General features: G+C 37.1%; 3 protein-coding genes across 3 annotated transcripts; 2 read left to right on the top strand and 1 right to left on the bottom strand.

The window, feature by feature from the left end:
* Positions 1-130: 130 nt before the first annotated feature.
* On the top strand, positions 131-919 carry LOC135690567 (actin-related protein 2/3 complex subunit 4). The gene has a single exon (XM_065208158.1). The coding sequence runs from the start codon at positions 227-229 to the stop codon at positions 731-733; it is 507 nt and encodes a 168-aa protein (XP_065064230.1). The 5' UTR covers positions 131-226; the 3' UTR covers positions 734-919.
* On the bottom strand, positions 420-14,277 carry LOC135690566 (protein-L-histidine N-pros-methyltransferase). The gene is made up of 5 exons (XM_065208157.2): positions 14,136-14,277; positions 12,348-12,538; positions 11,859-12,068; positions 7,287-7,462; positions 420-6,613 (listed from the first exon to the last, which is right to left on the bottom strand). The coding sequence occupies exons 1-5, from the start codon at positions 14,235-14,237 to the stop codon at positions 6,387-6,389; spliced, it is 906 nt and encodes a 301-aa protein (XP_065064229.1). The 5' UTR covers positions 14,238-14,277; the 3' UTR covers positions 420-6,386.
* Positions 2,578-4,791, top strand: LOC135690568 (uncharacterized). The gene is made up of 5 exons (XM_065208159.2): positions 2,578-2,610; positions 2,927-3,033; positions 3,152-3,219; positions 3,967-4,174; positions 4,407-4,791. Exons 2-5 carry the CDS (start codon positions 2,956-2,958, stop codon positions 4,491-4,493), a joined length of 441 nt encoding a protein of 146 aa, XP_065064231.1. The 5' UTR covers positions 2,578-2,610; positions 2,927-2,955; the 3' UTR covers positions 4,494-4,791.
* Positions 14,278-15,801: the final 1,524 nt, after the last annotated feature.

Genomic DNA, 15,801 nt, shown 5'->3' with positions numbered 1-15,801 from the left:
GGAGAATAACTCTGCTTAGCCGCCAAATTTTAGAATTGTCTGCAAACAGAATGGCTCACCCAGTTTGTGTGCGAATGGGACTTGACCACGCCCTTTGAGCCTTTAGCTCCCTGCGAAGGAGCATTCAACTCAATGAGTCTGACTCCACCAAGGCTAGTCAGCCATTAGTGGAACTTCCTGATTGAGGGCGGCGAACTGAAAGAAAAACTTCATTTATACAGCAGAGATGGCAGCAACCTTGAAACCTTACTTAAATGCAGTAAGGTCGACTCTTACAGCTGCGATGTGTCTGGAGAATTTTTCCTCGCAAATCGTCGAACGTCATAACAAGCCTGAGATCGAAGTTAAGAGCAGCAAGGAATTGCTGTTGACACCACTATGTGTTGCCAGGAATGAAAAGGAACGAGTTTTGATCGAGGGTTCCGTCAACTCGGTTCGAGTAAGCATTGCTGTCAAACAGGCTGATGAAATTGAGAGGATTCTGTGTCATAAGTTCATGCGATTCATGATGTTGAGAGCTGAGAATTTCTTTATCTTGCGCAGAAAACCAATTGAAGGCTACGACATAAGCTTTCTCATAACTAATTTCCACACCGAGCAAATGTACAAGAATAAGCTTGTCGATTTTGTAATACAGTTCATGGAAGAGATCGACAAAGAGATCAGCGAGATGAAGTTGTCAGTTAATGCAAGAGCAAGAATATGCGCAGAGGAGTTTCTCAAAAAATTTTGAAGGGACAAGTTGTCAATATTCTCCGTAGAACAAATCTGAACAGATACCAACTTCATCACATTTTATAATTTTAAACAAATATTGAGTATCCTTTTTCAATAAGATATTGGAAACATCAGACAATGGTATTTTCTGCCCATTAGTTGTTTAAAAATAAACTGGAAATACAAGTTTTTCAATCTACAATCCAGTCACCTTTTTCTTCTTGTGAAAACCTTTTCTAATGAAATGATCAGTTTTGATGGATCATGACGGCCTGAACTGAAAAGTGCTCCAAGAAGAAATATCCAAGATCATGACAGTCACAGGAATTTGGCATGCCTGGCCTGGAAATGTTTTGCATTTGTCAGAGTGGTGTTAGGGAGCAATTTAAGTTCTAATTACCTGTCCAAAACTCCTATTGCTATGTTTGCTCATTTTGTTTTTCTTAGTAAAAGGGCAAATTCATCATGCAGCTGAGTTGTCTGGTGCTCTTCACATTTCAAATATATTCAAATGAATTGTTTAGCGCACATTCCATCTGCACATGAAGAAATTCCAACCAATTTTCTGCATTGCACATTTGTAGTATATCTCCTGGCACACAACTGCTTGCTACCCAAATTGCCACACATGCCAGTCTAGGTGTTGCCAGCTGCCCACAATTCCCAGTTTATGTTACCAATCCTTCAGGTGGGGCAAACAAGGGCCAATCACCATTAAAAAGAGAGTGAATATTATTGAATGACTTGCAGTCATCAGCTCATTTAGTCAGGGGGCTGTGGCTTAATTCCTCCAACACCTGTAATATGTTGTGCATTGTTGGCTAATTGGAGGTTGAATTACAACAATTTGATGAAATTTTTGAAACAATTGGCAGTTCTTACTTTGATCCTAGCAGTGCCAATAACTGCAAGCCTTCTTTTGACCAAAATACGGAGGCTTTATTTTTGGTGATGTTTAAAAAAGAATTTTGTTTTTGAATAATATTAAATTTTCAATTCCATGTGCCAAGCCTCCTTTGCATGTTGTATCATTTGATGTAAGGTTACTCTTACACTTTATATGGAAAATTAATATGGACGGTGGTCAGGAGTATTATCTTCCATTGCTACTTTTTTATGAGTAAGAATTGGTATGGTCCTTTTTCATCATTTTTATATAGAGAAATAGTCATTATACTCAGAGTCAAACAAAGCTGTACCTAGAAGCCAATGTGACCACCTTGCAGTTTGTGAGGCCATGATGTGATTCTATTTTTTCTATATCCAATCCTTCAGGTGGGGCAAACAATTCAAAAACTGATGGTAGTTATTGGCTATTCTTTAATGTTTTTGGTGGAGAAACTTTTTTAGAATCAAGAAAATACTTTTAGAATGAAACTGAATTTTGTTAATTAACCATGGTCCTTGTTTGAGCTACAGAGGAATTTACAAATCTAGATTAAATAAACTGCCGTTGTATTTATAATAGTTTTTGCCCCTCTTGTGTCATGGCATGGCAAACTCTGAGATGGTTAATTAAAGCCATTTCTTCCTAGAAATGTGCAAGTGTAAATGTTGAGGTAGGGGATAATCACCTCCCCCTGTCATAACCACTGTGAAAACATCATCAATAAAGGCCAAATTGCTTCTTCTGAATGCAAATTCTGTGTAGCTTCACACATCATCTAACTGTTTTCACTGAAGAGGTGAAGCCTTCGTTCTTTACAAAAATGTAGAGCAGAAAGAAATATCTCCAGCGCGTGATGGGCAATGAACCCCCAGCTATTCCAATGTGTACTTTTCTGATTACCGCTTACTTTCCATTTGTGCAATCAGCCTCGTTTTCAATAAGAGGTTCAATAGTTTGAATGCATGCAGAGTTAAAGTTGTAGTGATTCTCAGAAATTGAACAAAGTGAGTGATCGTATCTAGCCATTCTTATAAACCTGAGCATGTTTTTGTTAATTTTAAGCAATTAGCAGTCCAACAAAAATATAAAACTTTAGGCTAGGTAAGATTTAAATTCTATCATCTTATCATGATAAATGACTGTGCAATTTACATCGGCCTAGTAATGATTCTTTTTACTTCACTTTTTAATCTCTATTCTATGATTAACTTTCTAAATATTTTGATATTATTTCCAATTTTGATGTTTGTTAATAAGAAATATCTTGCAATGTTAACTTGTTTGTTACATTTTATGCAAATTAATCGTTCCATGCTTTAGGTGTTTTGCTGGAGAAAGAATTCCATGAAATGAGTTCTACAAATTCTTTAAAGGACGATCCCCTTGAAATTCTGAAAAGGAATCTGGCAGAAGCAAAGAGATTGAACGTAAGGATTATAATTCAGTCAATTTAATGATAGTTTTTTGATAAAAGAAATTTCAGGGATAAACATTTTTGACAATACATCTCATTTGCCATCTGACTGCTTGCTTTTGATCTTCTAGGACACAAAACTTGCAAACAAAATACGACAAGACATCTGGGTGTTAAGAGATACATCATCTGGCCACAGGTTGTAGAAGATTGGTAAATGTTCAATTATCATATCAAGGACCATGCTATCTATGCTCAAGTCTGTAGAGTGTGGCAATTCTTGACAAGATTTCACACATGTATAGTCAGGATTTCCTCAACCATGTTTCTGCCCTACTCTCAAGTCTGGGCTGTGCTCTACACCTAATTGCAAAGTGAAAGTGTATATTTTTTAACCACACCTCAATCAGATTTTCTTTGAATGTACTTTTTCAAGGACCTAGGGGTATGTCAAAAATCAAGGCTAAGATTTTTTGCAATATTTTTCACAGGGACAAAACTATTATATTACCTTGATTATGTCCCTGGCATCAATAACTAACGTTGTTTTCACAAGGTGGCATTCACTTCACATATGTCACTTGGTTTGAGAGCAAACTAATTTGCTAATGCCTGACAGGTAAAAGCAAGCTGATTTTTGGTAATAACATACTTTGCTGTTTTAGCAAAGTTGGGCTTTGATAACTATTATATTTCAAACGAAGAAAATCACGAGAAGATGAATCAGAGAAAATTGTCTCCCAAATTTTGTAATATCAAAAAACCCTCCATGTCTACAACATTAAGTGGACCTCCAAATAAATAAATTTTATAAAATTTTCAGAGCACTGTTTCAAATATTTTAGCCATTTAATTTTTTGTAAATTTTAAAAAATAAAGTTTGTATCTTGCCCTGCAAGATTTTAGTGAAACCCTTCAAGTTTAAATTTATTTCTTATCATTCTAGCCCTGCTATTTCATCCGATGAGGTTACAGAATCTCTTGGTAGAATAGCTGTTGCTTGCAAGAAAGGAGAACCCCCTAAAAAAGAAGCAGAAAGAACTAGCTTTGTTAACCCATTTGAAAAAAGTCTTCATAAACTGGAAAAGAAATTAAAACAGATAGATGCTCTGAAAGAAAGACAGAAAAATGGAGAGAAGCTAGAAAAAACCCAGGTGGGACATTGCTTTTTTGTTTTATCTTTCATTATTTAGTGTTATGTTGTTTCATGTGTCATATCTAGATGAATACAGTCAAAGAGACAATCCCAGTGTGGTATGCCAGGTTCTTATCTGATCACCTGATTCTGATTGGAAATAACAGCACTGTTTGTGGCCTTTATGTCTAATGCATGATCATCCTGTACTTCGTCAATTAGCTATTTATTGTAGGCAAAAATCTTTTTAGATAACAAAGATTGAGTCAGAGGAAAATGTAAAACAGGAGATTGAAGAAGTGAAAAAGACTTTGGCATCAATGGCTGTCAGCAGGTAGATTGAGAGGCCATCAGGAAACACAGTGCTGGTACAGCCATCCTGTGGCCAGTTCACAAAGTTTTTTCAGGAAAGGAATTGGCAATAAATATAAAAGAATAGAGAAGCTATTTGGAAAATGACTTTAGCTTGATACTGTATTTATAAGAAGAAGATCACATTCAAGTGAAAGGGCAGTTTGCTGGACATGTTTGTTGGACAGTTGTTTCATATTGCAAATTTAACAAAATTGAGTTGTAGAGAAAAATTATTTTGTTCACCAACTAATTATGGAAATTCATTCTGTTGGCTTTGTCAGACATCATTGTTGGCTTTTTAGCTTCATTTCACTGTGAGGCTTTTTAGCTCAATATCTTTACCATACAAGGTCTTCACATATGCAGATATTCTCTCTTAAACTCCGACTTATTGATTAAAAAGATTTTCACTGTATTGTACACTACGGATGCAACAGGCAAAAAAAGCTTTGAAGATGATTGAAGACCCTGTTACCAGCATTTTTGTTTGATCTGGGTAAAATTTCATTGTCTTATAAAGGAGAAGACAAAAAGAGATGATTCATGCACAACTTCATTGTATGGGCAAAAATATAGAAAGAGCTGGTCTATTTACTTATGGCTGATATTAGTCATTTTGCTTTCACAATCAAGGTGCCAGGGCCTCAGATGATGGGGCTGAAGAAGCTAAACCCCCCCTTTTTGCAAAACAATAGAGCCAGGGACCGCACACCAGTCTAAAAGTGAGGGGCTGGAAAGGGTGTGGCTAAAAAATTTTGAGGCCACACCCTCCAGAACGCTTGAGAACGCCCCTTTTAGAAAATACTTTTTCATTTCTACTCAATTTTTATAAACAGTCTGGTTTAGAGAAGTTATCGATAACTATAAAAATAGATAAAATTAGCTTGAGAGTTACCAAGCTAACCAAGCATCATATCATTAAACACAAGATAAAACACCTAGAAAATGAACAAAAAGGTTCCCAGTCAAGAAGAGCTGCTACTACATAGAGGTAAACTACGCAAAGATGTGTTAGGTTCAACCTTCCAAAAAATTTGTAGCCTATTATTGCAAAAAAGTGGGGGCTATATCCCCTGCTAGCCCAATGGCTGCGCAATTCTTGCAAAATATTTTAGCTGCATGGCTTTTTTAGCAACAGAGGTATCCAAGAGGGATAAGTTGCAAAATATAACTGTGATGTGTTGTTGTTCTCACAATAGTGAGACATAGTAAAATTAATTCAGGAGGACAATAAAATGACTTTTGGCTCAAAAACTGTCAAGACCATTCTTAGTGATATAACATTGTGTTTTAACAAATAGAGCTGTGGTAGCTTCAATTTCCAACGGGATCCATGCCAGCTTAATTAGACACAAATTTAAGTGCCACATTTCAGTACAGTATAAGATGGTTATAACATACTTTAAGAGACCAGCAGATTTAGTGTGTTATATCCAAAGTATGTTGTAACCAGGGTAAGGAAAAAGTAAATATAACCAAGTTGTAAACAATGTAACTATAATACAAAACTTTCAACTAAATTGTTATAGGCCCAGTTGGAAGAAGTCTGAAAAGCATTTCTGAATATCCAAATTTTGTTGAATGCAGCAACAATTTTGCTCCACATCTTCAATGCTTCATCAGCATAAGACAAATCCAAAAAATCATTGTAAAACCTGGACGGCACTTGAATAAATCAAGGAGACAATATAACGTTACCATCATTTTTATCTATCACACATGGCACCTTGACACCAGATGCAACACAATAGATTCTTACCAAAGAAGACCAAAAGCAAATTTACCAAAAAAGCAAAAGGAATGAAAAATACAAATATTCATTTTCAAAATATCAATTCTTTGCAACTGCCTACAAATTAATAATAAATTAGTGCTAATCAATTTTGCTCATTTCTAGATGATTTTGATTTTAAAATAAAAGCGTAATCATACAGAAGAAAATAATCGCTATAAAGATCACCCTCACAAAGGTAAGGAAGCTTAGTGAAAGCTTTCACATGAAACCCTGCAGGCTCCAAAACATCTAAAACTAAACTGTTTATCTGGGTTTCAACAGTATCTCCATATATTGGTAATTTTTCTTCTGGCATTACAAATGTGCTGCCTAAAAAAAATTCAAAATATAACTGAAAGTCGAAAAGTATAAAAAGATATTCAACAACATGGATTAGACTTATTTTTGAGTTTGAAGATTACATCTTTTGGATAGACACCATGGGGATAATAACAAACTTCCAGAAATTTAAAAGCTTTGTATAAATTCAAGATTTAGACATCAACCTTCCATTTTATAGAAACCTAGCAGGCTAGTGAATGAATTTTATATTTAAACATTTGTGCAAAGGAAGGTGGCTGATCTAGAAATAATAAGATGTTGAGGCATTATATAATTTTTTGAGGCATCAATCTTATCTTTGGTTAGCAGCAACGAAAGGCCCACTCTGATTATCTTGTTGGTTTACTTCGCTGGATATATTGGATTTTAGGTGTTACATTGGGCAATAAGCTTTATCTATATATAGCTTTGTCGCATTTTTGCTTGTTTCAAATGCACGCTTTATTATTGCACAAACCCTTTAATATGGAGTTACCAACCAGGGAAAATGCATTTTGAACAAACCTTAAAATGAAAACAATAATTCAGAGACAACAATTTGAACTCATCTTATTTAAAAAAGAAAATACTAGCATCAATTAAAAACAAGATCATTAAGACATATATCAGCTTATATAAATTAAAGATGCTAGGGGTGGACCAGTAAATTCTTGCTACTTACCTTCTTCTACCCAAGGACTATATGGCAGAACAATGGCTAACAAGACTGTTCCATCTGGATTTAATGATGCTTGAATATTGCTTAGTAATTGTGCTGGGTTGTGGACTCTATCAAGGAGGTTAAGCACAGTAATAAAGTCATACTTCTGATTGGTCCATTCATTAACATCAACAACACTGAAATGACCAAATAAGAAATTGTCAGTATCAAGCAGGATGTGTAATAAAATAATTGTAGGAAAGTGATTATGGCTCTACATAACAGGCTTAAGTTTGGACACTAGTCATGAAAATAATATCAAATATTATTTTATAAAGATCAGATGCCAAAAGAAGCTGGTAAGCAGCCTCTGAGTCTCAGAAGGTAGAAAGAATGGTCTGAAAGCTGTAATGGCACAAAGTATTGGAAGCAGTAGTGGCATTATAGAGAGGATATAGGGTGATACAGGCCCTTTGTTGGAAGAGGCTAGCCACCCCCCCCCTCCCCCTCAATTGTAGTAGGACGCTCCCGAGATCACATGACCTTTTATAATCACGTGACAAGTACTATTTAATCCGAAGCTTTGTAAAGCGTAGTTCAGTTATCTTCGTATCCTCGTTCAGTTAAGTTATAAATCTTGAATGATTATCAAGATATGAAAATGTAAAGAGTGTGTTTCCTTGCTCTACCATCTCAATAATATAAATAGAAGCACCTCTCACATCTGGTGGATGACCCGTTTTGTCACGATCGCCGTCCCGTATGTCGCAAGAAGAAACTCTCGGACTTATCAATGGTTTGGCCGCTGTTGCTAAAGAACAAAATGCATCCAATAAGTCAAGAACCGAAGAATTGAAATCACTTGCCTCTGCCGTAAAAGATTTATCCGACCTTATAAATCTTCAGTCGCAAACTTCTTCTGGTCATGCTGCTCTTCGCCTGCCGAACCTTACACTGCCTGAATATACAGGAATTGAAGATCTTGACCGTTTTCTGGACCAGTTCAACCAGGTTCTCCGATCTTCTGGTGCAAATCCGCAGTTTTATCTAACGTACCTCAAGCAACAGTGCCGAAAGGATAGCCGTGCCTTCGATATTCTTTGCAATTATGAGAGCACCCATCTCGTCCGATTGCCTGCATCTCCGACCTCTGATGACTATTACCAGTTTTACAATGCTGCACTAATGGTTCTTCACTCCCAACGTGGAATTCCAAAAGACCAGCAAATTCGCAATCTCTTGGCCACGTATTATACCATGCGCCAACAACACCACGAAAGCGTCTCCAACTTCGCACACCGGTTTTGTGAGACCCAACATTCCTTGGAGAAACTAATTCCAGGTATTCACATGACAGCCGATGGAAATGAAATCGAGTTGATTCATGCCTTTGCCCTCAAACTACGTGAGGATATTTCGCGGGATCTTTTTGCTAGGGATTTCAACTATCCGACTTTAATGGCCCTGATTGAAGCTGCCAAACGATACGAGACCAAAACTACTTCAATCGCAGTTGACGAGCCTATTTCTACAGCCAATGCTTTACCCGTTACGCCTGTTCCTGCCTACCCAAGAAAAGCACCTGCACACAGTCAAGAAGCAACACCAAAACCTTCAGGTGAACTTTGCTTTCAATATAATAAATATCCCCGTGCCTTTTGTGAACTTTCTAATGGTAGATGTAAGAAAGGTTATATTCATAAGTGCACTAAATGTGGTCGCTTTAATTGTAAAGCTGTTCGTCATAATAGGACCAAGGCTATTTCGCATTATAATTCTGTTGAACCTAACTCACTCCATACGCATATTGCTAAGGTGGAACCGTCTGTCGATTCTGATACGACTTCTTTATTGAAATCTATCCACTCATTATTGCTCACGAGTAAAGAACATGTTGCACCGCCCAACGATGAGGCCGTCCCTCCCAAAGGGGGTTCGCAAGACAATGTTTATAGCATGCCTGCCATAAGTTTAGCTCCAGATAGTGTCACAATTTCTAATTTAGATCTTGCGAACCGTAATATTTTATGGTGTTCTGTTTCGTCAGCTGGGGTTTCTCTCCCTTTGCCTCTCGACACTTGCTGCTCAGTGTCTTTAGTTAGCAAAGCGCACGCTGATAAAGTTCTTGAAACACGCCCTGACCTCAAGTTTTCGCGCTTAGAGCAGCCCGTTAAGGTCTCTGTTGCCAGTCCCTCGGCCTCTCTTAAAGCCGTAGGTATAATGCAAGTTCCCTTGCAATTCGAAAATGGGCGTTCTGCAACTTTTTCTATGCTTGTCGTGCCAAATTTATCTTGGCCGGTACTTTTTGGCCAAAATCATTTACGCAAGACCGATGCCCGTATTAATTCTCGTGCTCTAACTGTATACTTTGCCGATAAAGGGTTAGAATTCGAAGTCAAGTGTCACGATTCTAATCCTATTCATGCATTTCCACATTTGCATTTTCCTACAAGTAGTTTTACTTCTACTGCTAATGTTACATGTTTGTTGACTGCCCTACCAACACAGCCAGGTGAACCTGTTCGCCTCCACAGGGGCTTTAATTTTGTTACTGTTTGCATGTTGCTTGCAACATCGCTGGTGGGTTCCTCCCTATTTTCGGCTTCGGGTGACCTTTGGCTGGAAGGTAATAAAATATTACCGGGGGTCACTACCCTTAGTGGTCCTATTTCCCTTTCTGGGTTACCGAGCATGACAAATTTGTGCACTTCTGTCATGTCCCCTTTTTTGGCTTCCAGCTACCCAAAATGTCGGCCTAGTCGCCCAGTTCGCTCTGATGTTGGTTCGCAGACAACTTGTTTACTGACGTCAATATCGCCCGTTTCAGAAACTTTAGTGGATAGTACACTGAGTAGTGAATCTTTGTACTCAACAACGGTTGTTATTCACTCTACTAAAGAGTCTGCGATTTTGCCATTAAATGTCTCGATCGGAAACATTAGGCCTGTATTGAGCACTGATACTAATGTGTTAGAAGATGCCGCAGACTTTACTGCTTCTCAGGTAGCAAACCAATGGTATTCATTAGTTTCTGCAACCCATGCCGCCCGCCGTAATATCGATGACCTCCCGACCTTAGATCCTGATAAGATCGTTAATGGCGGTCATGCTATTCACACCTCTAACTTGCAGGAAATGGCACAGGATAATCTAGCCTTTGATTCGTCTTTTCTGTCGCCGTATTTAGAATGTACCGAGCGTCATCAGGCTAATTCATTTTCTCCAATAGGAAAAAGCAATATCCAGCCGCATTCTGAGGAATATTTTGGCAAACTTTTACATGCCTTAGAACTTGACGCGCCATCGTATGCACATGTGCCGCGTAGCATTTTAACGCAATTCAAGTCCTTGTTGCATGACTTCCAACATGTTTTTCATTTGCCTGACTCACCTCTGTCTACCATTAAGGGCGTTTATCATCATATTCCTACTGGGGATTCTCCTCCTGTCTATCGCCTTCCTTATCGCAAAAGCCCCGACACAACACCGTCTGATATTTCTCCTTTAGCTACAGTCGAGCACGTAGACTCGTCACAGGAAAGTGTCACTCCAGTACACCCTGCTTCCCCAAATAAGGACTTAGCCGATGTGGCATTTCGATTAGGAACGTTTTTAGAGTGTAAACCCTCCAAGTCCGCTGTAGCATCAGAAGCATGTAAATTTCTTTACGAGTCGTTCCCACCTAGTAGAGAAATCCTAGCTAAACATGGGCGACTCCGTGGTCTTGTTAAGTCATGTCAGTTCCTACATTTAGAAGGTGCTCCACACGGGGGCATCTATGTTCTCTCATTGGATGTAGACAAATTTTCTCGTTTACGTCGTTAACATGGATATTGTCGCTTTCAGTATGTTTTTCTTAATTAACGTTAACGCAAAAAAATAAATTGTAAAAAAAATACGTATGTTGTATTTTTTTTAAATAAGAAGGGGGAGGATGTAGTAGGACGCTCCCGAGATCACATGACCTTTTATAATCACGTGACAAGTACTATTTAATCCGAAGCTTTGTAAAGCGTAGTTCAGTTATCTTCGTATCCTCGTTCAGTTAAGTTATAAATCTTGAATGATTATCAAGATATGAAAATGTAAAGAGTGTGTTTCCTTGCTCTACCATCTCAATAATATAAATAGAAGCACCTCTCACACAATCAGAAGGAACACTAACAAAACTTAGGTTTTGTTGGAGCCCAAGAGAATCACTCAAACTTGTTTATACATTTACAGGGAGGTCCATCTGTAGTTATCAAAATTCACCTAACAATATCCAAAACAAATTTAAAACAGACCCCAAAGATATCATCTAAAAAGTGTTGATAAGACCCACAAATATAAAAAAAAAACTTTATGTTGAGCACATAAGAGACAAGTAAGCATAGAATATAAGATAGAACAATAATAATCAGTTTAAACAAATCTGTTGTTTTTATTTCTGTTATTGATATTGTTATGTGGTAGTTGAATCCATAATTATTAAAAAGGTATCAAGCCCCTCCATCAGAAAGTTTCTTGTACACTACTGCCTGAAAGCTTTTAAGGTTTTAATTATACAAATGGGATTGTTGAGAACAATTGAAAGCATTCTAATCAACATACATAAAACCTTTTTCCTGCAGCCTTGTCTGCATTGTAGACGAGCACTCAGTCACATATACATTTCTAAAGTAAGGTGCAGCTATTTTGGTAACCATGCCATCACCAGCACCAAGATCAAGCATTGATTTGTTTGTACAGCTCTCATCAATCTGTGTCAAATTCCTAAATTGTTCATGTGAATAAACAAACATCTTCCCACGATCTAAAAGGCTGAAAATGGATTATAGTTAATATAAACACAGAAAATTCCAATTTAGAAAGTTTATGAATGTTTGTACCATGTGAATTAAATACTAATTATTTATTGATGCATACTGGCATTTCAAAGCTTCCAAAATCATCTTTAAAATTTGAAATTTGTGCTCAATTCATGTTTGGTATTTTCACAAAGTTGACAACTGTGGTCCCCATTATGAACAAGGTGGTGCAATACGCATAGAATGTAGTTTTGCGCACAGCACCTAAAAACAAAAAAACCAAGAAACAAACCCATTTATGGTTGTAGCTGAAACCATGAATCCTAAAAAAAGCTTTACCAAAGAGTGGAACAACTGTGTAAAAACCCATCCTGACTTTTCAATGCAAGATAAAAGGAATGTCTCTGTTTCCTCATCCAAATGACTTTGTACAAACTTGTTCTGCAATGGCCTTTGTAGCTTGTGTATATCAATGCTGTACCACTATAAAAATAGCACATTAAGTAAATAAAATAATCAGTTGGAATTTGGGCAAAAATTTGGATTATTTTGGTTTAAATTAAAAGCAGGACTTTCAATTGTTAGGAAACAGAAAAGAACCAGCAAGTAGATATGTTTTACTTTAAATGTTCTAAATGTCTCTCTGGATTTATGGAACATATTGCAAAAAGAGGTATGATTGGATTTAACAGATGTTGCAATGAACTGGTTTGTATTGCTGCTTGAATCATTAAATGAATGCTTGGCCTATTTGTGTTGCAAAGCTTTAGTAAAAAATACAAGTGTTAGCATTGATGACACATGCTAATTACATATCATCCACCTCCGCAGGCAAAACTTGTAAACAGGTTAATGATGGTCATCATCATAATCATAATAATAAGAACGATCCTCAAAAATTGATTCAGACATGTGGCTGCTCATTTTTATGATTAAGTTCTCATCTACCATTAAATGACACGAGATTCTGTTCAGGACATGATGTCTGTCACGATTATCAATACTTTTGATTTGTGTGGAGGTTGTCATCAATGTTTTGCATCATCCCTACTTCATCAAGCAACTCTCTAGTGGGCCCCACTTTTCTAACAGAAAATTTCTTAAGACATTTTTTCTATCATACTGATGCCCCAGTCTCAAACAAGAAGGATAAAAAAGACAAATACATCTGTTTTAGCTTGTGGCACATATGGACATTGTTAGCTCATTGACTCATCAGACCTCACCAATACCAGTTAAAGTCAAACTTCCCTGTCAAATTCTGCCTTCAACTTTTTAGCAACTTAAAGTACAGATAAAAGCCATATTTATTATGTGCCTAGAGAACAGCCAGTCCATTTTCAGGCACCTTAGGTTAGATTTTTGAGAACCTTAAAGCACTCGTTTGAAGAAATCAGACATAGCATTTTGCAAATTTTGCTTCAGTCTCACTTATTAAAGAAAAGTGGCAACAACAGAAATAATACCATACAGTAGAATCTTGTTATAACCTACTCTGTTATTACATACTTTTTGATATAGCGTCCTGGTGTGCTTGGTCCCGGCAAATGGTGTGCTTGGTTTTAGTCAATTTTTACTTACCCTGGTTACAACGTACTTCGGATATAACGTACTTAATACACTGGTTCCTTAAAGTACCTTATAACCAGATTATACTGTAGAGTAGAGATAACAGTACTAATTAAGATAGAACAATAAAGCTCACATTGACAGCAGGTGCAAGAAGCTTGAAAATAATGAAATATCCAACTGATCTTTATAGAGTCTTTGTGACAATATATGTACAGGTTTTATTAATTCCTTTCACGTTTGAAATTTCCAAGGCAGCCCTTTATTTCATATACCTCTGAACTCTTACTATCTCATCTCTAAATCAACAGCTGAAAGCCTTGCTTTTATCGCAGTTTAGTTGTTGCCAAGTAAAAATGCCGTCAAAAATTGTCGCCAAAAGGGTGGTGAAGATGATAATTCGCTATTTAATTTTAAAAGAGCACTACCAAACATTATGGCTTCCAAGCAAAGTCAGCCTTGCCCATGGCATTTGTTAGTAGCCTGTCAATTACATTTGACGCAAACTTACGTGATCTTTACTGCCGGCATAATCTTGCTGCTGCCTTTCTTCTAACTTAGCTAACATGAATCTTGTCATGGAACTTCTTGAATATCTTGCTAACAAACTCATTTCGATAAATTCATTTATTTACATTTCATATACAAAAACGTCACTATACAAAGCATGTACTACTGCGCCACCTTATGTCTTCCCAACTCCCTTATGTAGGTTTGCATTCAAACGAGGTTTAGAAAAAGCTTTTTCAAAAAAATAAAGGCGGGAATATTTGCCAAGTGCTGGATATAACATTGTCCTCTTTAAAATATGGGCAAGCGATTGCGATCTACTATTTATTGCTCAGCAGTGAATTGTAGCAACAATAAAATTGCCAATCCAAAGTTATCTTTCCACCGATTTCCATCAGATTTGGCACGGTAAGTCGCTTTTTATGCTGCTTTTTTCTCCTAAAATTTTAGGCGGGTAAATTCTCGGTGATGAAAGACGCTGAAATGTATTACATTTAATGTAAGCGCAGCAAAATTTGCTACAAATAGTCTCCGACTTGGTTTATAAAGTATAGGCAGGGCCGTCGCGAGGCAAGCCTTGTTGGGGGGGGGGGTGTGGCCTACAATATTGCTGATTAAAAAATAATTACCTGAAATTCTTAAGTTGCTGTCACAAACCTCTGCAATACATTTTCTCAATCTAACTATGTGGCATATAATTCACAAATTCATTTTGAAATGATAATAACTGACTTTGTTAATGGTTTTGCCAAATCTGTATACCGGGACGGGCAACTACCCGAGGCGAAATTTCCTATTGAGATACTATTGGGGGTGTGACATCCCCCAACACCCCCTGTTGTGATGCTCCTGGGTGCAAGTTGAATCAATTTTTTGTTGAAACTATCTGCTAAATGCTTTTTTGTAGAGGGCACAGCACTGGTAGGGCACAAAGACATACTCAGAAGACAGACTGTCTCCGGGGGGTGTCAGGGCTCATGCCATTCCCCTGGAAATGTTTTTGATTGCAAGCAATCTTCATTCGGTTGTTTATTTGACACATCCTAGATTAATCCGTCTGTTATCTCAAGTCACTTCCACAAACATACAGTCGTAGACATGAAGGTCTCTGAACCACCTAAAACATTTCTTCCACTGAGCGGACTTTACCTGAAATTTTCTATTGGGATACTATAGGGGGTGTGATGCCCCCACACCCCATGGTTGCGGTGCCCCTGGATATTTCAATGATCTGCTTCTGCAAATGTTGCTATGTAACATACCCAAATACATCTATGGTCATCTGTAACTAAACCTTTTAAAGTTACTTAGATCAGTAAAATGTCTTGGTAATAAAATGACTTTGCAATAACATATTATTCATAGAATATAATGATATATTCTAAAGGTTTTGTTTTCATTGAAAAAATTTAAATGGGACTAGCTTTTGACAGGTAATTCAAATCATAAAGGTCTTCTTTAATTTTTTGTTCCATTCCAGGCCCCTTAAAATCAGAAATACAACCATCTGTGGAAAATTCAACAATCAGATTTTTACTGACCATAGCCACATGATGTCATCAATTACGTCACAATAGCTAATTTGCAAGAATGTTCCCAGGGCTTGAAATGACCACCGTCTTTCAAACATATCAAAACCATTGTCAGCTTTTTGGTTACCTAATTTG

The sequence above is a fragment of the Rhopilema esculentum genome, chromosome 4 (genome assembly GCF_057945365.1).
Source record: "Rhopilema esculentum isolate cy_ngs chromosome 4, ASM5794536v1, whole genome shotgun sequence".
Classification (NCBI taxonomy): domain Eukaryota; kingdom Metazoa; phylum Cnidaria; class Scyphozoa; order Rhizostomeae; family Rhizostomatidae; genus Rhopilema; species Rhopilema esculentum.
The sequence above is the reverse complement of the archived record's forward strand: the minus strand, read 5'-3'. Positions and strand labels throughout refer to the sequence as shown.

Coding starts and splice junctions, on each gene's coding strand:
- LOC135690567 (XM_065208158.1), top strand. CDS start 227: ATGGCAGCAACCTTGAAACCTTACTTAAATGCAGTAAGGTCGACTCTT.
- LOC135690566 (XM_065208157.2), bottom strand. CDS start 14,237: ATGAGTTTGTTAGCAAGATATTCAAGAAGTTCCATGACAAGATTCATG. Junction 12,069..12,347: donor TCAGCTACAACCATAAATGG/GTTTGTTTCTTG, acceptor ATCCATTTTCAG/CCTTTTAGATCGTGGGAAGA. Junction 7,463..11,858: donor CTGCAGGAAAAAGGTTTTAT/GTATGTTGATTA, acceptor TGGTCATTTCAG/TGTTGTTGATGTTAATGAAT.
- LOC135690568 (XM_065208159.2), top strand. CDS start 2,956: ATGAGTTCTACAAATTCTTTAAAGGACGATCCCCTTGAAATTCTGAAA. Junction 3,034..3,151: donor CAGAAGCAAAGAGATTGAAC/GTAAGGATTATA, acceptor TTGATCTTCTAG/GACACAAAACTTGCAAACAA. Junction 4,175..4,406: donor AGAAGCTAGAAAAAACCCAG/GTGGGACATTGC, acceptor AAATCTTTTTAG/ATAACAAAGATTGAGTCAGA.